This window comes from Macadamia integrifolia, chromosome 1 (assembly GCF_013358625.1).
Source record: "Macadamia integrifolia cultivar HAES 741 chromosome 1, SCU_Mint_v3, whole genome shotgun sequence".
Lineage (NCBI taxonomy): Eukaryota > Viridiplantae > Streptophyta > Magnoliopsida > Proteales > Proteaceae > Macadamia > Macadamia integrifolia.
In genome coordinates this window covers 21,702,993-21,727,636 of record NC_056557.1, presented here as the reverse complement: position 1 = coordinate 21,727,636, position 24,644 = coordinate 21,702,993, and the positions used below count along the sequence as shown (strand labels likewise).

Below are 24,644 nucleotides of genomic sequence, written 5' to 3'. Positions count from 1 at the left end.
GTGATGCGTATTCTCCGGTACTTGAAATCTGCCCCAAGATGTGGCATTTTTTTTTCTCCTCATAATCACCTTCGGGTGGAGGCCTTCACGAATGCAGATTGGGCAGGTTCCCTTGATGATCGCAGGTCTTCTACTGGTTGTTGCACCTTTTTTGGTGGTAACCTTGTTAGCTAGCGAAGCAAGAAGCAAGTCGTAAGTCGTGGTTGCCTGTTCAAGTGTTGAAGCAGAGTTCCATCCTATGGCACATGGCATTTGTGAGCTACTATGGCTTAATGGTCTTCTCACAGATTTGGCCGTCTCTACCATCCTTCCTATGAAGCTCTTTTATGACAACAAATCTGCCATTATTGTTGCTCACAACCTTGTCCAACATGATCGAACCAAGCATGTGGAGATCGATCGACACTTCATCAAAGAGAAGCTGGATATGGGTCTTATCACTGTGCCTTTTGTTCCATGTAGTGAACAACTGGCTGATTTATTTACAAAAGGTCTCAGTAGTAAGATGTTTCTTCCTATTATCTGCAAGTTGGGCATATGTGATATCTATGAGCCAACTTGAGGGGGAGTGTTGTAATAATAGGTTTTATGGTTATAAGGGAAAGTGTCAAGTTACCAAATGGACTCTAAGGGGTTTACTGGTCTTTATAATTCACTAGAACCTTCTCTCCATTGTTATAAATAAAGAGGGCTGCTATCATAGTAGATACAAGTCATTACCCCATCCAACACTATGCAATGTTAATATTTATAAGTAATTTCAAAATTTATAAAGAACTCAACTCAGCCTTATCAGCTACATGGATACTATTTCTCCTATCAGTTCGATTAGAAGACATACAAGATTCCAATCCTAAGCTATACATGTCCTTTCTCACCACTTCTTCTATGGTTATTTTAGTCCAACCTCTAGGCTCTAGTTCTTTTAGCTCCTTTAATTTGCAATAAATCACTTCTCCGTACTAGAGCAGCTCTAATTTCTTATTGGGTGGATAAGAAATTCATTACCAAGAAGAAGGGAGGGAATATATAGGCCCCAAGGGGAAAAGAAAGGAAAAAAACAATACTAAATAGAACCAAAACATTGTTGCAAAACTAGAGCAAAGCTAATAACAGTACGTCATTCCTGGTCGTATTCAGCCCCAAGACACAACAGTTACCCTGTTCTTTGGGTTACTGTTGTGTCTAGGGGGAGTCTGGGGAGAAGAATGGTGAAGAGCAGACCCCAGGACACAAAAGTAACCCTGTTCTTTAGGGAATGTTTGCTCTAATTTGTTCATTCCTTATTTATTTTTTCTAGTTTTACCAATCATCCATTGCAACATCCTCATTTCTGCCACATTAAGTTTGTTTAAATGTTATTTAATCACTGCCCAACATTCCGCCCCACACGTCATTCCTGATCATATAACTGTTCTATAAAATTTTCATTTAGTTTTAAAGGGCTACATCAAACACACAACACTCCAGATGCACCCCTCCTTCTCATCCACTCTATTCTAATTCTTCGCAAGATATCATCCTCTATTTCTCCTTCTTTATTCGTGAGTGAACCTAGGCAAAGTTATCACTTCGAGGTAACTCCCTATCATCAATTTTCACCACCCCTCTCTCTGCCTCATTGTTACTAAAGTTACACATCATGTACTCTGTTTTTTTTTTTTTTTAACCTTTTGATTCCAAGGTTGATCTCCATAAATTAAATACATAAATTATTTCCACAGCCTGAAAACATGCTAATGGTTCAATCATGGACAACAACTGAAAATAAATAGGCAAAGAGCAAGCAAAGAATAAAACAACAATATATTATGCATATCGAAGTTCACAATAACCATACAAATCTCTCACTGTAGTTGATTGGGCACAACATGGTCAAGTTTCCTCCCTAGGGGCATTGTCACTCGGAAAACCACATGTATGTATTCTTCCTACTTCATTCAGGAGAAAGGAATCAAAAGACTACAATATTTGTGTGATATGTAGCGTAAACGAGTTATTAAAGGGGTGTACCCAGTGCACGAGGCTCCCACCACTACGGGGTCTGGGGAGGGTCATAATGTACGTAGTCACAGCCTTACCCCGCTTCGCAAAGAGGCTGTTTCCTAACTCGAACCCATGACCACTAGGTCGCAATAGAGCAACCTTACCATTGTGCTATGGTCTACCCTCCGTGTAAATGAGATGCTATTGAGAATAATTACCAGAAACATTGTCGAGAACATTGAGATACATAGAAACACATATCTAGAGTGAAATAACAGGTGAGAAGTACCAGGAAACCCCAAAACAAAGAGTACACATATCTCACGATAATGCTTGGTTTTGTTGATAGAGAAACAGCTTGGTAGTAAATCCCATAACTGAAAGAACCATTACTACTAGTGTCAAAACAGGCAGTTGCATTTTCATTGTTCACCCAACTAAGCCATTCAGGTTTGCTCTTAAATTTTGCAATTTTCTCCCCATGTCCACAATCAATGAATTCGATGCAGGCCTTCTGCTGAGAATCAATGCAGGCATCTTGAAGGCATTTGTTCACCCTCTGAAGAAAATGTGGAAGTAAATTAGCAACTTCAGTAAATTACTATCCATTTGTCAATCATCAATATGGAAAAAAATGGAAAAGAATGCATTGAGATAAAAATTCATAAATCAAAAACACAAAAACACAAAAACAGCAAGTTGTAATGTCTACATGATTCCATCATGTTGATGGGGAGAGAGAAGTCTTTATTTTAGTGGTATTATTTATGTTTTTCTCCTTTGTACCCATATCAGGGTAATTTCTCCCAGGCTGTGTTGGTGGTTAGGTTTCTGATGCGGTGCGTAGTTATTTTCAGTAGAGGATTTGGTGGGGTTTAGGAGGTGCTCCTCTCTTTAGGGAGATTTGATGGAGGAGAGTCACTCTCTTTTATGTTTTTCCTCTTTTGGGACCCCAGTTGAAAGCAGGGAAGGATCAAGGTACGGGTGAAGAGAAGAGGTAAGAAGAAGAGAGAAGAAGAAGAGAAAGATGTGTGCAATGTCTTGGGGAGAGATCAATTTCTCTCCTCTATATTGATTCATTTACTTGTGTAATATGAAAATTTACAAACATACCCCCCATAATAACATAAAGTAGCAAAGGAAGGTAAAAAGGTAATAGTATAATACAAGATAACAACCCAGTACCCAAAGTATCCTTATTAACACTCCACCTACAGCTGAGGAATAAATGTCATACATTCCCAAGCTGCACAAAAGGGTACTGAACTGGTGATAGATAAGCCCTCGCCTGTCCTTATGAAAGGAGTGCAAATGTGGCAGAGTTAAATCTTCTCCTTAATGAAATATGGTCCACTTCAATTATGCTTTGTCTCGTCATGTTGCACAGGATTGTGACATTACTTATAACAGCCTTATTATCACAATAGAGCCGCGTAAGTGCCTCAGTATCACAACCCAACTCTTGGACCAACATTCTCAACCATAGGAGTACACATACTCCATGAGCCATAATCTTTAAATTCCGCCTTTGCACCCTTTTTTTTTTTTAGGTGAATAAAAATTCATTACCAAAGAAAGATCAGAATACAACAGCCCCCAAATGAGGGAAAAAAGGACAAAACAAAGTCCCACACCACCTTCGAGCTGAAACAGCTCGAGGGGATGGGGGTCCACAGGATAGTATCCCCTCTTCCTTGGGGATCACCAGCATGGTTGGCAGAGAATTCAACACCAAATGAAGCTGAGGAGAGGAGGCTGGAGGGTCCCAAGCACCACCACTCATGATGTCAGCCACCATAGAATGCTTAAAGAGACCCAAACCATAGATGGCTCTGGCACTGATAAAGTGAAGGAGAACTCCTATAGGGTGCCAGTGATCAAGCCAAAGGGAGGTGGAAGCACCATCAAAAATCTGGGAAGAGTTTCCCAACTGAAATAGTCCTAAAGGATAAAATCTTGTGCCAGACCTAGGAAGCATCTATCTAGTCAAAGCGGAGAAGATCCAAATACACTCAATCGCTCTAGATGCCTTTCTTCTTAGACACCAACTTCTAGATCAGCTTAATAACACCCACTGAGTTGACATCTTTGATTCACCTCAAACCCTCATCCCTCATCTTTAGGAAGACAAACAACATCCAACTAATGGGGTGAAGAAATATGGTGGAGTCAAATCATTTCCAAAGGAAGGCAGTCATAAGGGATTCCAACTCTATGATAGTGGAATGGGGAAATATACTACACCAATAGATGTACGATAATGGAAAAATGAATCTAATAAGAACCAAAAGACCAACATTGGTGAGAAGCTTGCCTTTCTAGTGCTGAAGACATTTCCGAATGAGGTCTAACATGGGAGCACAATGATGGGAAGTCTATCTGGCCGGAATCAAAGGAAGCACCAAGTATTTGACTGGAAGACAGCCAATCTTATCCAACAAAGAAGCTCTATCAACATCAGATACCATTGCCAACAGTTGAGATTTACTCAAATTAATACACAGCCTGAGAAGTCTTCAAAGAACTACAAGCAAGACATAATGGTCTCCAAATAAGCAATACTGGCTGTTGAGAAAATCATAATATCATTAGCAAAAACAAGGGGAGAGAGCTTAACGGCCCTACACTTGGGGATGGGAGAAATGAGTCGTTAGTCTGTACAACATTGGATACTCCTAGAGAGAACCTCAAGAGCCAAGGAGAAAATGGAGAAAGGGGGCAACCGTTACCAATATCCACAGAGGAAGCAAAGTACCCAGCTGAACTGCCATTCACTAGCACTGAGAAACAAGGAGAAGAGATGTAGTGGTGGATCCAATTAACAAAGACCATAGGAAACCCCATCTTGATCATAAGCCTTGTGTTTGATGGGATAATGATAATATGACACTAGCCCTCTTTATTTATAACAATGGAGAGAAGGTTCTAGAGAATTACAAAGACCATTAAACTCATTAGGATCCGTTTGGTAATTGAAATTTTCCCTAATAACCATAAAACCCATTATTACAACACTCTGCCTAAAGTTGGTGCATAGATATCACAAATGCCCAACCTGCAGATAATAGGAAGAAACATCTTACTACAAAGACCTTTAGTAAATACATCAGCAGTTGTTCACTACTTGAAAAAAAAGGCACAATGATAAGACTCATATCCAGCTTCGCTTTGATGAAGTGTAAATCGATCTCCACATGCTTGGTTCGATCATGTTGGACAGGGTTGTAAGCAATGCTAATGACAGATTTGTAGTCACAGAAGAGCTTCATAGGAAGAGTGGCAGGGACGACCAAATCTGTGAGAAGACCATTAAGCCACGTAGCTCACAAATGCCATGTGCCACAGCACAGAACTCTGCTTCGGCACTTGAACGAGCAACTACGGCTTGCTTCTTGCTTTGCCAGGTAACAAGGTTACCACCAACAAAGGTGCAATAACCACTAGTAGACCTGGGGTCATCAGGAGAACCTGCCCAATCAGCATCCATGAAGGCCTCCACCCTAAGGCGATCATGAGGAGAAAAAAGGATGCCACGTCCGGGGGCAGATTTCAAGTACCGGAGAATATGTAGCACAACTTCCATGTGAGTCGAGTAGTGATCATACATGTACTAACTAACCAGGCTAACGGAAAACTATATCAGGGCATGTATGAGAGAGCTAGATCAATCACCACACTAATCTCTGATATCTTTCCTTATCCACAGGATCACTTTCCTTGCTACTCGGGTGACCATTAGCTTCAATAGGAGTGTCTGCATACACCTCAACATGCCTCTCTCAGAGAAGATCAAGCGCATACTTCCGCTGAGACAATTAGATCCCACGAGAAGACTTGGCAACTTCAATGTCGAGGAAGTAATGAAGTTGTCCTAGATCTTTGATCTCGAATTCCTCACTCAAGTATCTTTTGAGGCAAGAGATTCCAACCAGATCATCACCAATAATAACAATATCATTTATATAGACTATTAGGATAGCAATCTTCCCACCAAATCTCTTGATGAACAGAGTGTGGTCGGTATTGCTTTGAGAATAACCTGAAGGGACCATATCCTTATGGAAACGTCCGAACCAAGCACGAGGGGACTGCTTCAACCTATACCGAGTACGCTTCAACTTACAAACTGTGCCTTGGGTTTTGGAGCAAGTGAACCCAGGAGGAATATCCATATACACTTCCTCCTCAAGTTCCCAATGAAGGATGGCATTCTTCACATCTAACTATTGTAGATCCCAATCTAAGTTGGTGGCACAAGCTAAGATAACACAAATTGTGTTCATCTTAGCAACAGGAGAAAAAATATCCTGGTAGTCAATCCCATAAGTCTGTGTAAAGCTTTTGGCAACAAGTCTGACTTTGTACTGATCCACTATACCATCAGCCTTCTGTTTTACTGTGAAGACCCACTTGCACCTAACTATCTTCTTTTGTGAGGGAAGACACACCAGATCCCCATGTGTCATTCTTCTTCAGAGCCTGCATCTCTTCAACCATAGCTACCTTCCATTGTGAGTTTGCACTCATTTCCTGCCAAGTATGAGGAATAGACATAGAGGAAAGAGAAGACACAAAACTATAATAGGAAGGAGAAAGTGAGTCATAAGAAACAGTTTTAGCAATAGGATGTAAGTACAAGACCTAGTGCCTTTATGAACAGCAATAGGCAACTCAAAAGGCTGATAAAAAAAAAAAGAGAATTACCAGGGTCCAAGGGGACAAGATCAGGCTCGAGAGGAGACAACTGGCATAGTAGAGTAGATGCTAAATGTGTCGTGATCTGAATCTGCTCTCTTTGACTATACACACATATCTCTGGCCGAGGTGAAGTAGTAGTGTCACTCTTCCTTGAAACGTGATACGGCAGCACATCCTCCACAATGAAAGGAGACTCCCCTGAAGAGGTGTCGTAGCGTAGTATGACGCAAATTCGTGGAAGACAACATCCATAGTCACAAACCAACGCCAAGTGAGAGGATGAAAACATCGATAATTTTTCTGAGTAGGAGCATACAACAAAAAAATGCACCGGAGACCATGAGGATCAAACATTCAATGAGGGTGGCGATTGCGAGCATAGCAAACACTACCGAATACCTTAGGAGGAACAGAAAAGCAGCGGAACCTTGGAGAAGATCCAGAGGAGAGCGGAAGGAATGGACCCAAGAAGGCATTTGGTTGATAAGAAAGGCAACAGTGAGAATTACATCACTCTAGTGCTGGGAAGGAACATGCATCTCAAACATAAGAAAGCATGCTACCTGACAGGTGGCGATTCTTCTGCACAGCAACCCCATTTTGAGCTGGAGTATCCACACAACTAGTCTGATGGATCATCCCATGATCGGAAAGGTAAGCTTGAAAGGACCCTTTAAAGTATTCACGGTCATTATCGCTTCGAAGGATCTTAATGGAAGCACCGAACTGAGTCTGAACCATGCGGTGAATTTGCTGAAAGCAACAAAAGGTCTCACCCTTGGTTCACGTCATATAAACCCAAGTAGTCCGAGAATGACAATCAATAAAAGAGACAAACCATCGATAACCATTGACAGACACATAGCGGGATGGACCCCAAATATCAGAATGTATCAATGAAAAAGGAGTGGCACTTTTATTTTCAGAAACAGAATAAGTGATTCAAGTTTGTATGGCCAAAACACATGCCTCACAAAAAACCGACTCGAATTACAATTTTTAAAGGAAGGAAAACCTTTAGCTAAACTTCCCAAAGAGTGATGTCTCAACCGACGATGCCACTACAGTAACTCAGAGATGGGAGGTGACGTAGAATATGTCTAAAGAGCCTGACCAGAGACCAATGCCAAGTCATCATCAAGTATATACAGACCACCACGTACCCTACAAGAGCCAATCGTTGCCCCTGTCGCCAAATCCTAAAAAATACAATGAGACGGGAAAAAAGTGACTTGCAATTAAGATTAGAAGTAAGACTACTAATGGACAAAAGGTTAGTGGAAAAAGAAGGAACATGCAATACAATAGAAAGGGATAAAGAAAGGGGTACAACTAACAGAGCCCTTTTTCAGAATAGTGGAATAAGTCCCATTAATCAACTTGACCTTACCATTACCAAAGCAGATAGTGTACTGTGAGAAAAGAGGCAAGCGACTGGTCATATGATCAAAAGCCCCAGAGTTTATAATCCAAGGGGTAGAAGGGACAGACATAGTATGGCCATAAGAGGAGATACCTGACCAAGAAAGGGTGGAAAGAGCAGAGCTCGTAGTGGCTAGTGCAAGAGTCTAGACATGTTAAAAGGCACCAAAAGGCAGTAAGCTCGTCAGATGATAGCAAGGTTGCTGAGGTGCTAAGAGCAAAGTCAGAGTCAAGGCTCTCAGAATAGTTGGCTTGCCCAAAAGTACCGGCACGACCCTACCCTCGCCCTTTGACCGATGTATCATCAGGATGGCCATGATGCTTCCAATAGTGCTCCTTAGTGTGACGCTACTTCCCACAGTAATCGCACTTCACTGGAGTCCTGGTAGAGGAGCCACCAGACTATGGGGCTGCACTAAGGGACTGAGTGCTAGAGATAACTGCAGATCTCTCAATAAGGGTGGTGGCTTGCTGTGGAAGCATAGTGGTACGTCGACTATCCTCAAGTTGGATCACAACATAGGCTTGATCCAAGGTAGGAAAGGGGTCATGACTCAAAACCTGGGACCGCAGCTAATCAAACTCCACATTCAGACCTACCAAAAAGTCACTGATCTTGTCCTCACTTATAAACACTAGTGACATCATCAAGGGTGGAAGGAGTATACTCATAAAAGTCCAACTCAGTCCATAGTGTCTGCAACTCATAGAAGTATTGTGACAGAGTGAGCCCACTCTGCCTCAGATCACAAACCTTTTGGCAAAGCTCAAAGACCTAAGCATCATTCCCTGCTTGGGAATAGATATCCTAGACAGACTTACAGATCCTTGCAGTGGAGTCAAGGAGGAGATAGCCACGTGAAAGCTGTGGCGGCATGGAGTTGACAAGGAAGGCCATAACCAGAGTTGGCACACTCCCACTCGTCAATCTCAAGATCAGTGGTCAGACGCTTTGTGGTTCCAGTGATGTACCTCTAATAGCCACGGGACTTGATGGAGATGAAGACCAAGTGTGACCAAATAAGGAAGTTTGTGCTATCAAGCTAGAAAGGTAGGAAGAGCCGTAGTGTCTCCGCCAATAAAAGCAGATGAGCTGGTAGACATGGTTACTACTCAAGGAGGGTTGTGCAAATAGAGAAGACATTAGCTGGAGATAGAGAAAGCACCAAAATAACCAAAAAAAGCTAGAAAACCCAAAAATCGATAAAGGGTAAAACCCTGAGAAAATGATTTTGGGGATAGCCCTAGAACAAAGACCTTAAATGAAAAAGTGGTATGTACATAACACAAGGATAAGGGGCACCAATCGTAACAAACATCAAGACAATCAGAGCATCGAGCGAAAAAAAAGCATCCTGGTAATGAAAAAAACGTTCTCAGGGAGAAAACCCTGAAAAAGTGATGACAAAAAGGTTTTGGGTCTCTCAAATCATTGTAGAAGAGAGTCTGAGAGCCAAGGGGAAAGATGGATGGAGGCTAGAAACTCTCTTAGTGGTTTAAGAAGCTCCCACCACGAGAGAGAAGAAAATGAAGAGAGATGGAAGGAGGCGCAGATGAAGGAGGCGTTGTGAGAGAAATGAGAAAGATGGAGAAGAGGGAGAGCCCTTAGGGTTTCGGATCCTATGGCTCTAATACCATGTTGGATGGGATAATGACTCGTGTCAAATATGACACTAGCCCTCTTTATTTATAACAATGGAGAGAAGGTTTTAGAGAATTACAAAAACCATTAAACCCTTAGGGTCCGTTTGGTAACAACACTTTCAAATAAAATCCCATCTTGTATAATACTGGATACTGTCTTTGCACTTGATCTAACAAAAGGTTATTTTCTACTCCTTTATATGACGAGGTTTCCACCCACAAATGTGTAATAGTCTGTTGTAGACTAATTGTAAGTAACAAAACTAGCCCAATCAATATCAGTGTATCCTTCGATCCTTAAATGGTTATGTCTGGCATATAATAGTCCTTTTCCTAGGGTACCTGAGGATGTGAAACACAGTATCCAAGTGTCCACTCTTGGACGCATGTATAAACTAACTCACCACCCCAATTGCATAGGTGTTATCTGGGCGAGTTTGAGTCAAAGACAGATAAATCAGCTTCGCTAACAGTCTCTGGTACTTCCCCGCATCAATTAGGGATGGACCACAATTTTCTCCTAACTTGTGATTTTGCTCAATAGGAGATTTTTCTGGTTTATAAACCAACATTCCTGTTTCATTCGACAAATCCAACACAAACTTTCTTTAATAGATATTTATTCCCTTCTGTGGCCTTGACACTTGAATCCACCAAAAAAATTTCATGGTCCAAAGTCTTTGATCTCAAACTGTTGACAAAACTTCAGTCTGTTTATCTCAACCTTGTCATTTTTGTTGATGTATACATCTACACCACCCTTTGTTTCAAGTTCGACCTTATAGGTGAAGCAGTAACAAACATGGAATTAGAGCATGGAGGTCAAATGTTCGACTCCTGGGAAGTGCCAAAGGGAGTTTTCCACTTCTTTTTCCTCAGTGTCGTGTGGGTATACATATGTGTGACATGCTCGGTGCCAAAATGGCTTGCATGTGCATGGGAGTGTTGACGTATACATCGACTTCGAGCTTTTAGGTGAAGCAGTAACGAATAATTTCTAATCACCACAATATTATTCACATAGACAATTAGAATTGTGTTAGTACCATTACCTCTCTAGGTAAATAATCCATTCTTCTGAATAACCTGTCTAAACCTCCCAAGCCAAATCTTTGGAGACTATTTGAGGTCATATAGATACACATTTTTCTTTCAGTTGAGCGAAACTTGAAATCTGGTGGAGCTTGCATACACACTTCCTCTTCCAAATCACCATGGAGGAATTCATTCTTCACATCTAGTTGATACAATGGCCATTCTCTATTACCCGCCATTGCCTCTTTTCGAATTGTGTTTAGCCACAAGAGAAAATATCTCATAATAATCAATCCCATACACGGTTACACTAACTATATCCTTTTACCACCAACCTAGCCTTAAATCTCTCAACAATGCCATTTGATCGGTACTTGATTGAGTAAACCAATCTACATCCAACCAGAACTCTACCCTTCGGAACATCAACTACCTTCCAAGTATAATTCTTCTCAAGGAACATCAGTTTCTCACACTTGATTTCCTTCCACTTAAGGTCATTCATGGCCTCAATGACATTCTTGGAAGTAAAGGAAAGAGCAACAAATAAAGAAACAACTGTAAGAGATATAGCATTATAGGAAACAAATTAGGCTATAGAATTAGGACAAGCTCTCTTTTCCTTTCGAAAAGCAATGGGAACATCTAACTTTGAAGGAGGGAAAGGAATGTTACGTGCCTAAGGAAGGTGGAGCTCAGGATGTGAATCCAAAGAGGACTCTTAGCAGGTCTTCTTTCCCTTTATTTTGCAATCAAATAACTCTTCATTACCAACTCCCCTTGAATGATCTGTAACATCAACAACATCATCCTCCTGTGTTTCCCCACATCAAGTAGAATAGTGACAACAACCTCTTTAATTACACTATTCTTCCCCTGAAAAGGGTGGAGATGAGGAGTAAGGAAAGACACATATTCAAAGAAAGTGACATCTTCGGTGAGAAGTTGCCTTCGAAATGGTAGCACTTATAGCCCTTGTAGAAGGGGTAGAAGAAAAAAAAAAAAAAAAAAAAAAAGACATTTGCAGGCCTTAGGATCAAGTTTAGTCTGAGCAAACTTATTAATATGCACAAAGCACACAACCCCAAATACCTTTGGAGGAAAAGAGAAAGCAAAAGCTTGTGGAGACAATTTCTAAAGGAGATTTGGAACCAAGGATACTCGAGGGCATACGGTTTATTAAGAAGGCAATAGTAAGAAGCACAATCAGACAAAAAGTCTTAGGGACATGTATACCCAACAGTAGACTCCTAAGGACTACCAATAAATGTCGATTTTTTCATTCAGCTACCACATTCTGTAAGGGTGTGTCAACACAGGCAGGCTGATGGGCAATGCCATTATCGGTAAAAAAGTTTTGGAGTCCACCAGGCATATACTCCTTCCCTCTATTGGAGCAAAAAATTTAGTTCTAGTATCAAATTGGGTACAAATCATGAAATAAGATTTTCTAAAGAATCACAGACATTGCTTTCGTGTTTCATAAAAAAAGCCGAAGTGGTGGGGAAGTAATAATTAATAAATGAGACAAATTGAGATAAGAAAATAAAGAAGTAGTGGGAGCAAGTCCCCAAACATCAGAATTTACAAGATGAAAAGGAACAATAGATCTATTACCATGGCAAGGATAAGAGGAGCGACAACTTTTAGCAAACAAATATGGTTCATACTAAAATAAATGGGAAGTATAAATTAAAGAAAACAAGTGTGGCAGCTGTTTTTTCATAACACCAAAAGAGGTATGGCCTAATCGTTAATGCCAAAGTATCACAGAATCAACAATGTTGTTGTCACTATGCCCACACACATAAGACTTAGCAATAGTAAAAAAATATGTTCTAGGTTCAAGAAGGTAAAGCCCTTTCTCCTCACGTCCGCTACCAATGATCCTCTTTGTCACCAAATCCTGAACTCCTAGGTTATGGCTAGATCAAGCATAGAGGCAGGGTTTAGGGACTCTATGATAGTACATTGAACTTGATCGTCATTTCATAATGGAGAAAATTAAATCTGGTTGTTTCTGCACATGCTTTGTGAAGACAGGGAATCAACTAGTAGATGTGCTCACCAAAGGAATCAAACATTTACAATTCCATACCCTCTAAGCAAGCTAGGCATGTGACATCAAAGTTCTCATGGCGTCCAAGTGACCCAAGGAGCTAGAGGGGGCTTGACGCAAGGCGTCCAAGGAGACCAAGGTGCCTAGATGGCTACGCTTCACCTTGACAACTATGTATGACATTTATTTCTCAGCTTAAGGGGGAGTGTTAGAGTATATATAAAGAGGTTATAATGGGAATAAGCATGCATGGGAACCTTTTGGGCATTTAAAACTTAGTGTAGAGGTATTTATGTAATCTTGTATTAACCATTTCAATTAGCAAATCTATGGGAGGTCAATCGATCTCTTTCCTAACTTTCTCTTACGCAAACCCTTCTTCCTGAACCAAAATTCAAAAGACATACCCAACAGTGGGGAAATGTCATGACCAACCGTGACCACCGATCCCCCCCTCTCCGGTAGCACCAACCACCAGTATCCCTCCCAACCTCGATGAAATCCACCGTCCTACCCCCAACTGCAACTTGCCTGTCCCCTCTCCATCGCCCTCCCATCCCTGGCCACTCCTCTCGATCCTCCTCCTCCTGAGACTCACTCCTGGGTTTCAGTTGTCTCTACTTCCACCCCCTCCCCCCTGTCCCCTCCACCTCCATCCCACCCACCGCCGGGCATACCCTCTTCTACCGTCCTCCGGCTACTCATACCTCCCTTACTGCTGGCCTTTGTCCGCCTGGCTTACTGGACTCTGAAATTCTGAAATGGAAGAACTGTGTAGTAGGATCCTTCTTGGGCAGCAGACCTCCCTTCTCAGTTGTTAAGTCTTCACTGTTGAACCAATGGAAGCCGATATGCTCCATGTCCATCAATATGCTTGACAATGGGGTGTTCATCTTCAACTTCCATGCCGACTCCGACAAAGCCATAGCCACTGATGGAGGACCTTGGTACGTTGGAAAGAAACCAATCTTTCTTAGACAATGGGATGAACATACTTCGTTCAATAAAACCAAGCCCACCTCCAACCCGCTGTGGGTTGTCTTCCCCAAGCTCCCCCTCCATTACTGGTGTTCCAAAGGGCTCAGTCTAGTCAGTTCCCTCATCGGCAAGCCCCTCTACTCCGACAAAAGGACCAAAGTGATGGACAGGCTCTCCTTCTTGAGAATTTGCATAGAGATACTAACAGATCAGATCCTCCCTACCTTGATCACAATCTCGGATGGAAAAGGACATTCGTTTGTTCAGGAAGTCAAGTACGAGGGGATACCTCCGAGCTACTCGTTCTGCAAGTGCTTCGGACACAAAACCATTCTCTGTGAAAAAAACTTACCTGCTGTCCATGGTACCTCTGATGATCAAACCTCTACTGTAGCAAGCATTCCGACCGGCGACCCTTCTTTGGATGCCAGTTTCAAGAAAAATATCTCAAAACAAATAAATAGAAAAAAAAGAAATTAGCACTCTCAGTTGACAGTTTCCAACCCGATGACCCTTCCAACGAAAGAATGGAAAGCTACGGCCACCGGTCCTTCAGCTCTTCTTGTTATTCTCGCTTCTCGTTCGTCTCTTCTTCCTTTTCTCTCTTCTTTCCTTTGGTTTCTTTTAGTGTTTCAGTATATAGTAAGTTGGAAATCAAAGTCCTCCATAGCTTTCATGATAATTTTTTGATATTCATATATATCATAAGAGGAACTAACACAAGAAATGGAGTATTGATTATAAGTCCCCTTTTTCAAACTTTACCACTCAATCTTAAGTTGCCTCTCGTTTAATGGATCTTGTATTAAAATCTACTAAGAGACAACTTATTCACAATTCTTAAGTTACAATGCCAAAAAAAGGTGGGAGTTTAAGTCCAAACTCAATGGCTAGTCATGCGCAAGGATTAAGATTTTGGTTTTGGACCTGGTTTTGGTCAGGCTCGAAACCAAGATGTGTTGGATTTTGTTTCGAGGTTTTCCCCCTCAGTTGAAACGTAGGTCAAAACTTGGGTTTCAATCAAGTCCGAAAGACAACGTGGAGATTTTGGTCAGTTTCGACCGAGATTTAGTTCTAAGGTAAAGCAAACCTCCACTCAGTAAATAGAAGACCAATCTACGACTAACCAAACCCTCTTTATATTCTCCCACTCCCTAGGTTCCAAATGCTCAATTGAAGAATTTAGACCCAAACATATTGTAATGCCCCAAAGTATGGAACCTTACGATATTTTTTCTTTAACCTCTTTAAATATTTGTTTCACCACTAAAATTAATAACTTGAGTGTTAGCCTAGTGGTTGTGACTTAAGTTGGTGGGAGGTTTGGAGTTCAAATCTTATGTTTTAAAAATGGTGGTGAAGCTAATTTAATATCTTTATGGGCTTATTTAGTAAAAAATAAGTTTTGGGATGGGTTATATATGTGTTGGGCCTTTAGTTTCAAGTGTTTCCTTTGTAATGGGCCACTTTTATGGGCCTAAAATATGGGTACAAGCTATGAATACATAATTAGTCAAGTAAGAGACTTTGTTTCTTTACGTTACTTATTAATAAGTGTTTTAGTTGGACTAGATTACGAATCTATAAGTCCAGTCCTATTTTGAGTATATTTCCTTGGTATTGCAGTTTTCTAGTCAATTTAGATGTCCTATTGGTTAAGGATTGGGTTTGGCCTTTCCTTTTTAGTATCTAAGTCTATTTTTGAGTCTTCTATATAAGTTTATAAGGGGGTCAAGCATTGTACACGAATTTTACTAGTAAAAAATTCTATTGTTGCTGCTCCTCTTCATGTGTGAAGACTTCCATGTGTTTGCTCAAGGTGACAATCGTACCAAAAAAAAAAAAAGTCAAGGTAACAAAACCATTGTTTGATCCGATTAATTAATCTTCTCTACAAGCTACAGTGTTTTCTCATTAATATTCTATTATTACCATTGCTGGTTCTTCTCTTTGTTCAATTTCTGATTTCTACCATCAACAAGTAAGTATAGTTCTTCAAGTTCTCCACTTAAGATTCCATTTTCTAGAAGGTTGGATACAGGGTGCTTTTCTAGATTAAGAAATGCAGCCATTTGATCGGTTTGAAATTTTGAACAAATGTTCATCATCCCAAGATTAGACTTGATTCAAATACGAGAAAATTTTTACGGTCGGATCATGAGATACTTTACTATTTCTAATTCTGCCCTTGTCAATTAGTGAAATCTGTAAAATTTTGAGAACTAAATTTTTTTTTTTTTTTTAATGAATAAATAATTTTCATTACCAAAAGGTCGAGAGAATATACAAGGAGGGAGAAGACGAGGGGGAGGCATAAAAGCAAGACCAAGAGGAGACCTACCAAGAGGAAGAAACCTTACCAAAACAACCAAGGGGGTACATCGAGGGTGAGCTATGGGGGGGATAGGGAGGTAAGGAGGTAAGGAGGAGGCCCCAGGAGGCAACAATAAGTATGTTCCTTGGAGAGTCAAGAGCCTTGCGAAGATGGAGGCATCCAACTTTAAAGTTAACATCAAAGTAGATGGCTTTCCAAATCTTCTCAAAGGAGCGAGAATTAAAAGTCCATCTACGAAGATTGCGCTCCATCTAAAGATGGTTGATGGTAGCACATAATGCCAATTTCCCAACCGTGTCACAAATGGTGGAGTAGTGGAATGTCATACCAACCCAGATCCATTCCCTACACAAAGGGAGGGGAGATCTATGGGCCGGGCAGCAGCTGTGAAGGACCTTCTTCCAGACAGAGGAGAAGGGGCAGGAAAAAAGATGGTCCAAATTTTAGAGCCCATTCCAACAAAGGCAACATGAGGGGGAGATTGGGATGTGACGATGGATGTGGTAAGCCTGCGTGGGAAGGAAATTCGAAAGAGCGAACCAAGCATTGAAGCTGCGGTGAGGGATATGGCCTTTAAACCAGACAATGTTGCGCCAGGGTAATGAGCACATTTATGTGTGAAATCTTAGGTAGTAAAGCATGCATTTTACATATTTAGAATGGAGTTACCTTGGGTTTCTCTCTTTTTGCAGGTTTTGTATTTTAAAGGCCTTAAGGACTATCGGGTACCATATCTCCAATTTACACGTAAAGAGCTCCTATTTCTTTTCATGGTTGCAAAGAGGACGAAATTCTAAGCAAGATGAACGTGTTGCATTAAAAGTACATATCCGTTTGGTCACCCGTACAAGTGATTATTCTTTTCGGGTCATAAAAAGAGTAATGGATCAGAACTGAACCGAGATGCAGAACCAGCCCGTTTGCAGTTGTCCCAAGTGCACAAGGAATATTCCAAATGCCAACAAGGATCGATGGACCCCCCTTTAGTGATTGAAGATTCTTTTTTTGGTAACAACTACCTAGCGCAATTGGTGAGTTGTTGTGTGCAAAAATCCCTTACTCACCAGGAGGCCTCAAGTTCGAACTTCTTGGCTACTATTTTCTGAAGTTTTTTTTGTTGGAAGATTTTCTCTCTCCTACTCATCACTTAAAGCAAGGACAGCCAAGGGAGCTTGTGCACAAGATAGAAGAGAAAGAAAGAAAATAAGAACAGAAAAGTAAAAGAAAAGAACCAAATCGTAGGATTCTCTCCTATTCTCTCTTTTCCATTTTTTTTTTCCTATTTTCCACATCATCACCCTAATTAGGAAACTAAAACGTAGGATCTCTCCTATTTTCTCTCTTTTCCTTTTTTTTTTTCCTCCTATTTTCCACATCATCACCCTAATTAGACCCTAATTAGGAAACCAAATCGTTGAGAGCCTCATCTCCTACGATTTCTCTCCCTCTCTCTCTTCTCTCTCCTCCACCAAACCACACCCAAGTCGTAGGACTCCTCTCTTTTCTATACTTTCTCTCTTCTCTCTCATCCGCATCATCATCAACCCTAATTAAACCCTAACCAAACCCAATTCGTTAGAGACTCTCTCTCCCCTATCTCCAACGATTCTACCCCCTTTCTCTTCTCTCTCCTCCACCTCATCAAACTCTAATCGTTGGACCCCCTCTCCCCTATTCCATATAAATAAACATCATACAAAAGGGGATACGGCACACTTTACAATTAAGGTTTCCTCTCTTTCTCAAGCAATTCTTTATTAGGGTTTTCACTCTAGCACTTCACTTTTGGAGTTTTATTTTCTCTAGGGTTTTCTCTAATTCTTCTTCTAGTCTTCTTTTTACTTTTTGGTTTGAGCACTTATGTAATGGAATTTTATTTAATGAATGCAAGTTCTTTTTTTATGTTTATTGTTCATGGAATTCAGTGGTAATTTTACTTTCTAGTTCTAGGCTTAGCTCTAAGTGACAAAAACCAAGTGCGGAGCACAAGTTTTCAAGTTCAGATTTGTCTTCTCTAGTACTAGCAATTTCAGATTTGGTTTATTCCTGATCTGGCTTTTAGTACTAGTAGTATTTCAAATCTCAACCAAGTTTTCAGGTTTTCAAGTTCAAGTATTGAAGTTCAGGTAGGCAGGCTTCTCATAAGTCATAAGTCATGAGTCTTCTCTCCCCCCTCTCATTCCCTCTTCTGACTACCCTTTCCTTCTTAACTTAGGTTTTTAATTTCAGTCTTTACTTTATTGTTTTTCCTTTCCCCCAAGGTCCTTGGCTAGATGCATGTGCTGGCTTTGCCCCTCTCTAGCTATGGACCATCCTTTTATTGCCTTTACTTTAGATTATTTACTTTGCCTCTCTTTCCCTAAATCTAAGTAGCGAAGCCCTTGAAAGAGTTACTCTCTAGTCAAGTAGGTAAGCTTGCATTATTTGCGGTGCATCCCTTGGGCTATGTAGAGAAACCTACTTGTGTGCCTCTCTCTAGTTTTTTTCCCCTTTTTATTTTATTTATTTTATTTAAGCAATTTTTTACTTCTTATCTGTGGTTTGAAGTATTTAAATTCCTAGATGTGTTGGTTAGGACGCTTTTAGATGCATGTGTTTTAGGTTGGTAGTTAGAAGTAAATCACCATAATTAATCGATACACTCTCGCGTTACTAAAAGAATCCTAAAATAAAGTGGTTACTTTCCTTGTGTTCAACCGTTAGCTACATTGATCCGTACGCTTGCGGTTACTTTTAAAATTCAAACACAGGAGATAGAGGTTCTCGGGGTATAAATATGGTTCTAGGTAGCAAGGTTAAAGGTATCGGGTTTCGACTAGGTTTGAACCCTTGGGGAGACCGAAATTTTGGTCAAAACCTAGGAAATTTCGAGGAAACCACGGAATTTTTCCTGGTTTGGTGAAACTTAGGTTTCGACCCCCAAACAGTGTTTTTCTTTTCCTGATTTTTTGTGTACATCCTATTTTAGACATTTCTAACACATTGACATCATTAGTTTCATAAAAAAAATTAAAAAAAAAAATAAAAAAAAAAAAACAAAAAAAAAAAACCATAAAGTCATACTTGTGAGGTGAACTAAAGGTTCGATAATCATTACACTGAGTTATTGATTGAAATATGTCATAGGTAAATGCATTTTCAAAAACAGAAAAAAGAAGCATTAACATGCAAAAAAAAAAAATTCGACCACAATGAATGCGTAGATCAGGTCCTCCTAAGTAACATATAAAAAATTTACATAATTCTACTCTATTTACAAGTATATTCTATAAAAAAAAATAAAAAAATAGATAAAATAAAATAAAATTGATTTTATGGGAAGTTGGGACTTACCTTTTTGGTCCAAGCTGTCTTTCTTATATAGATGAAGCAAGAACCACCCTTAGAATCAGCTTTGTTAGGCAAAAAATGAAAATCTCCACTGTTTCCCTAAGTTTCTCACTCCTAGGAGAAAAAACTAAGAAGGGGGGTCGAATTCTGCTAAAGAAGGCTTGGGTTTCTCTTTAAACTAACTTATATAGGACCTAGTTCAAGTCGAACCAGTTGGTTTGGTCAGAATTTTCCATGTTTCGGTCATGTCGAAACATGGTCAAAACTTATGACTTTTAAAAGTCACAAGGCTTATCGTTTCGACCCTTGGGGATACGGTTGAAACCTGCAAAATTTCACAGGTTTCGATCGAGTTCTTGGACCATGCCAGGTAGAGGCAGAGGAGAATATCCCAGTAGGGGAAGGGAGCCAGGAAATCTTATCCTCTCTACCCCTGGAGGGATGGGAGGGAGGGAGGACCAAAGATCGAATAAAGGAGGAGACGAGGGGGGGACCAAATTCTATGGAAAATGATTGAGGCAACAACAACGGATCTAGCCAAACCACAGGAGTGGAGGATGCAGGGGGAGGTGAAATGGGGGAGGATGCCCGAAGGGTGCCAAGGGTCCAACCAAAGAGAGGTATTGGACCTGTTCCCTATGGAATAAGAGAAGGAATTAAGGGCCTAAGATCTTTTGGCAAGGACGTTGCACCAGATCCAAGAGGCATTTGAAGCAGGAGAGCCGATCCAAATGGAGTCGTGCTCGAGAGGGGAGAAATAAATCCAAGAGACCCAGATGTTGTTCTGTCTGAAGGCAATCTTCCAGATAAGCTTAATAATACTGGCAGAGTTGATGTCTTTGAGCCTGCGCACTCCAAGACCACCCTTGGGCTTGGGAAGGCAGACTTTGTCCCAGCTTAAAGGATGGAGGAATTTGGAGGAGTCAAATCCTTTCTAGAGGAAGGAGAGAAGAGATTCAATAGCCTTGGAAGTAGCCATAGGGATGACAAAGATGCCAGACCAATAAAGGGACATTGATTGAAGACCGATCTAATGAGAACCAGACGACCAGCATAGGAGAGCAGCTTAACTTTCCAGAGTTAAGGCCTTTTCCTCATCTGATCTAAGATAGGGGAGTAATGATAGGCAGAGAGCTTGAAGGGGATGAGGGGGAGGCCTAGGTATTTAACTAGAAGGGATCCAAGGGAGAAGCTAGCGACTTAAATAAGATTGTCACGACATAAGTCAGAGAACCCAGAGAGGAACATACTGGATTTGAGAAGGTTGATGCAAAGACCTGAAAGAGATTCAAAAAGGTGGAGGTAAGACATGATGGAGGAGATGGAAACGAGGTCAGCTTTGGAGAACATCAGAGATCATCAGCAAAGGCAAGATGAGTGAGCGAAAGGGATTTGCATTTGGGATAGGGGAGATGAGATGCTGATCAGTGGAGGATTAGATGGAGCAAGACAAAACCTCAAGGGAAAGGGAGAAGAGGAAGGGAGAAATGGGGAATCCTTGCTAAATACCCACAGAGGAGAAGTAGCCAGCATGGCTGCCATTAACAAGGACAGAGAAGAAAGGAGAGGAAATGCAGAGGAAATGTAGAAGTGGATCTAATGGATAAAGGAGGGGGGAAGGCCATTTGGAGAAGAACTTTCTCAATGAAGTCCAAACGGATGGAATCAATCGCTTCGTGGATATCAATTTTGAGAAGGGCTGCAGGGGAGTGAGACTTTCAATTAAAGCCATGGACGATTTCATGACAGAGCATGACATTGTCCAAGATGCTCCTACAGGCAATGAAAGCCGATTGGTTGGGGCTGACTAAGGAATAAATCACAACATGGATCCGATTGGCTATGATTTTAGCAATGAACTTACAAAGGAGATTGCAGCAGGAAATGGGCCTTAAGTCGGGAATAGAGCTGGCACCCTTCTTATTAGGGATGAGATAGAGAAAGGTATAGTTGATGTCAGATAATTGACCGGTGGATAGGAAGAAGCTATGGATGGCCTTGATCAAATCATCTCTAATGATATGCCAACAAGAAGAGAAGAATCCCATGTTGGATCCGTTGGGCCCAAGGGCCTTATTGGCTTTATGAGAGAGAACAGCAGCCAGGAACTCCTCATCAGGGGGGTCGAAATAATAGGGGAAGGAGGTGATTAGGGATGGATGGATTTATTAATGAGGTTAGGGGAAGAGGGGGGGAAATGTTGGAGAAATAAGAGGCCGCTTCAACTTTGATCTCTGGATTGGAGAGAGAAGTCCTATAGGAGGAGGTAAGCTTGAGGATAGAATTGACATTGAAGCGAGCCTGTATAGAATGATGAAACCAGGGAGAGTTGGAATCACCAACGTCAAGCCACTTAATCCTAGATCTTTTCCTAAGGAAGCTTTCCTCCTAAGCAAAAAGGGAGCAAAGCTCAGAGGAGACCTCTTTTTCCTCATTGGACAAGGGGGAATTGAGGGGGTCTTGCTAGAGTCTGGATTGAATGAAATGTAGCCCATCCTTGCAAGCGGAGACATTGGAGGAAATATTACCAAAGGAGTTGGTATTCCAGCTTTTCAGAGCAGACTTGACATTGTGTAGCTTTCTGGAAAAGGCAATAAGAGGAGATGAAAGGGCATGGACAGGGATGGACCAGGCATCCTGCACTAAGGGGAGGAAGTCCTGGTGGAGGGACCACATATCAAAAAATTTGAAGGGCTTAGGGCCGAAGGAAATCAAAGGCTAAACGACGAGGGAGATGGGGAGTGGTTAGAGATGTCAGGGAGCTCAAAATTGGCATGGGAGGATGGGAAAGCTTGAAGCCAGGCTTCATTCACAAGGGCTCGGTCAAGCTTGCAAGCAAATCTGGCAGGGCCGTCGCAACGATTGGACCAAGTAAATTTGGAACCTGACCATCGCAAGTCATTGACTACAATGTCGTCAAGGCACTTACTGAAAGAATAAATGGAAAGAAAGTCCAATCTAGCTCCACCAATTTTCTCATAGGAAGCTCTAATGACATTAAAGTCTCTAGCAATGCCCCAAGGATGGGGGCGAGTGAGGGAGGAGGAGCGGATGTCATCCAAGAGGAGAATCCTATCTGAAGAGCAGTTGAGGGCATAGTGACAGAGAAGGCAAGGGTGGGAGTGGGAGGGGGAGGAGATGGAGAGGTGGATGGATAGAGCAGAAGAAGACATACAGAAGATGTTGAGAAGGAGAGGGGTCCAAAGGATCCAGATGCGCACATTAGGGCAATGGGAGTAGTTGGAAACAAAGTCCCAAGAGAGGGCAATAGAGGTAGAGATGCGGGACGCGTTAGGCTCCAGGATATGAGTCTCCAAAAGGCAACAAAAAGCAGATTTGGAAAATTTGATGAGGGCATGAATAGAGGCTTGTTTAGCCGGGGAGTTCAGCCCACGGACATTCCAAATGGTCTAGGGGGTCATTAGAGAGGAGAGGGGGGTGCAACAATTGCTCAAGGGAGAGGGAAGGAACCTCAGTGACCTTGGAGGTCTTGGAGGAGCTCATCTTGGTCCGGCGGTGATATTAGTTAATGGGGAGGGGGCTTTGGATTTTTTGGCTACTGGAGGAGGTTCTTCAGTGGGGAGGCGGGAAATGAATTGGGAAGGCTTGGTCTTTCTTGGGGTGACCAACAGTAATAACCACGGTAGGGACATCAGCAACTGCAATAGAATTGACCACCAAAGGGAGGGTTGGAGCACATGGGTGCAGGTACATAGCAAAGGCCGGATTCAGAGAATCAGGAGCGGTAGGGTGCGAGTCCAATGTATGCGAGCACATAGTAGGTTCCTATCCATAGTGTGAAGCAACGAATCTTCAATGTGGCAAGCAGATAGAGGCAGCTCGGGTTGCTCAAGAGGGGCCTGAGCAGGCCAAAGAGGTGGGGAAGCACCTTCCAAGGCAACTGAAGATGGCTGGATAGAAGCTAAGGGAGTCCTAGAGGATGCACTCGAAGAGTGGTAAGGTAGAAGTCTCGGGTTAGTAGGCGGGAGGCCAAGGATGGAGGACACTGCAATTGAAGAGGAGGCTAACACTGCGAGGGTAGTGAAGGCATGTTCAGGAGGGTCCTGAACAGACTGAAGAGTCAGGGGAGAGCCTTCCAAGACTACAGTAGGAGAGGCAGCGACATGTGAAGACGCAACAGGGGGCGGTTGGGGGAACCAGAGAACCATCAAGAGGGATGAGAGCAGAGGTCAAGAGAGGCTCAAAAGGCGAGAAACAACAAGTGGCAGCAAAGAGAGAGCTGCAGAGCGAACAAAAGGAAGGGGCGAGGAACCTCACAGGCAGAGGCGTGAGATCCAGCAAGCGGGTAGGGGAGAAGAGCCCCGAGGAGGGGAGCACGACAGGGGAGGCGGTTTTGGATAGTCGATGGCTAAGGAAGGATGGGTAATGCTAGATTCGGATTAAGAGAGAAGAAGGTCAGGAGGAGGGTGTTGGATATCGGAGTCAAGTAAAGGGGGGGGAGGAAAGAGGAGTGTTTGGACGTAAGGTTAGAAATGTTGAGAGGAGGGTTAGGGCCAACCAAGGGAGTGGGAGAAGAGATACTCGAAGGGATGGGGATGAGGAGGGCAGGGAAGATAAGAGGGTGAAAGATGTCGGTTGCATACAGAGAAGAGAAACGAGGAAAGGGGAAGGGAAAACTTCAAGAAGCGGATTGGGATAGGTGGCTGGACGATCAACAGCAGGGATAGGGTCCAAAGAGGCAGACGGTGACCGATGTGACGTCGAAACATCGTCCTCAAACTCAGAGAGATAGAAAAGAATCTGTTGGGTCAGACGGACAATGGTGTTGGACCAATGGGTCTGCAGATGCTGGTCTAGTAGAGGGAGATAGCCCCTCGCGAGGGTTGGGAGCCGCCATGCGGCTTCGTCACCGATGACAACTTATCTTCTTTCTTCCACAGTGAGCTGGGGAGGGAGATCTTGAGGGTTCAAGCCCTCGCAGGGCTTCAATGTGGCCATTAGGATGAATGAGGGTAGACTGATGAACATCAGCGGCATAATCAGGGGCACCAACAAAGGAAGCAGACACAGTTTGATTGAATAGAGGCTTCGCAGGGCTGGCAATGCAGTTTTTGGTCAAGTGGCCAAAGATTTGCACATAGCGTAGTGGGGCAGTATCCATTCCTATTCAACAGCTTCATCAAAAGAGAACCCATC

The 24,644-nt window shown here is 42.1% G+C and overlaps 1 protein-coding gene across 3 annotated transcripts in view; it reads right to left on the bottom strand.

The window, feature by feature from the left end:
* LOC122081447 (probable cyclic nucleotide-gated ion channel 20, chloroplastic) overlaps positions 1-24,644 on the bottom strand; it is a 259,284-nt gene that overhangs the window by 79,473 nt on the left and 155,167 nt on the right. For 2 of the 3 annotated variants that reach the window (XM_042648600.1, XM_042648596.1), the window contains exon 6: positions 2,276-2,545. The exons of the other annotated variant lie outside the window; for it this stretch is intronic. In XM_042648600.1, coding sequence (XP_042504534.1) covers positions 2,276-2,545 — 270 coding nt within the window. The remainder of the gene's footprint in view (positions 1-2,275; positions 2,546-24,644) is intronic. 3 annotated transcript variants of the gene reach the window in all.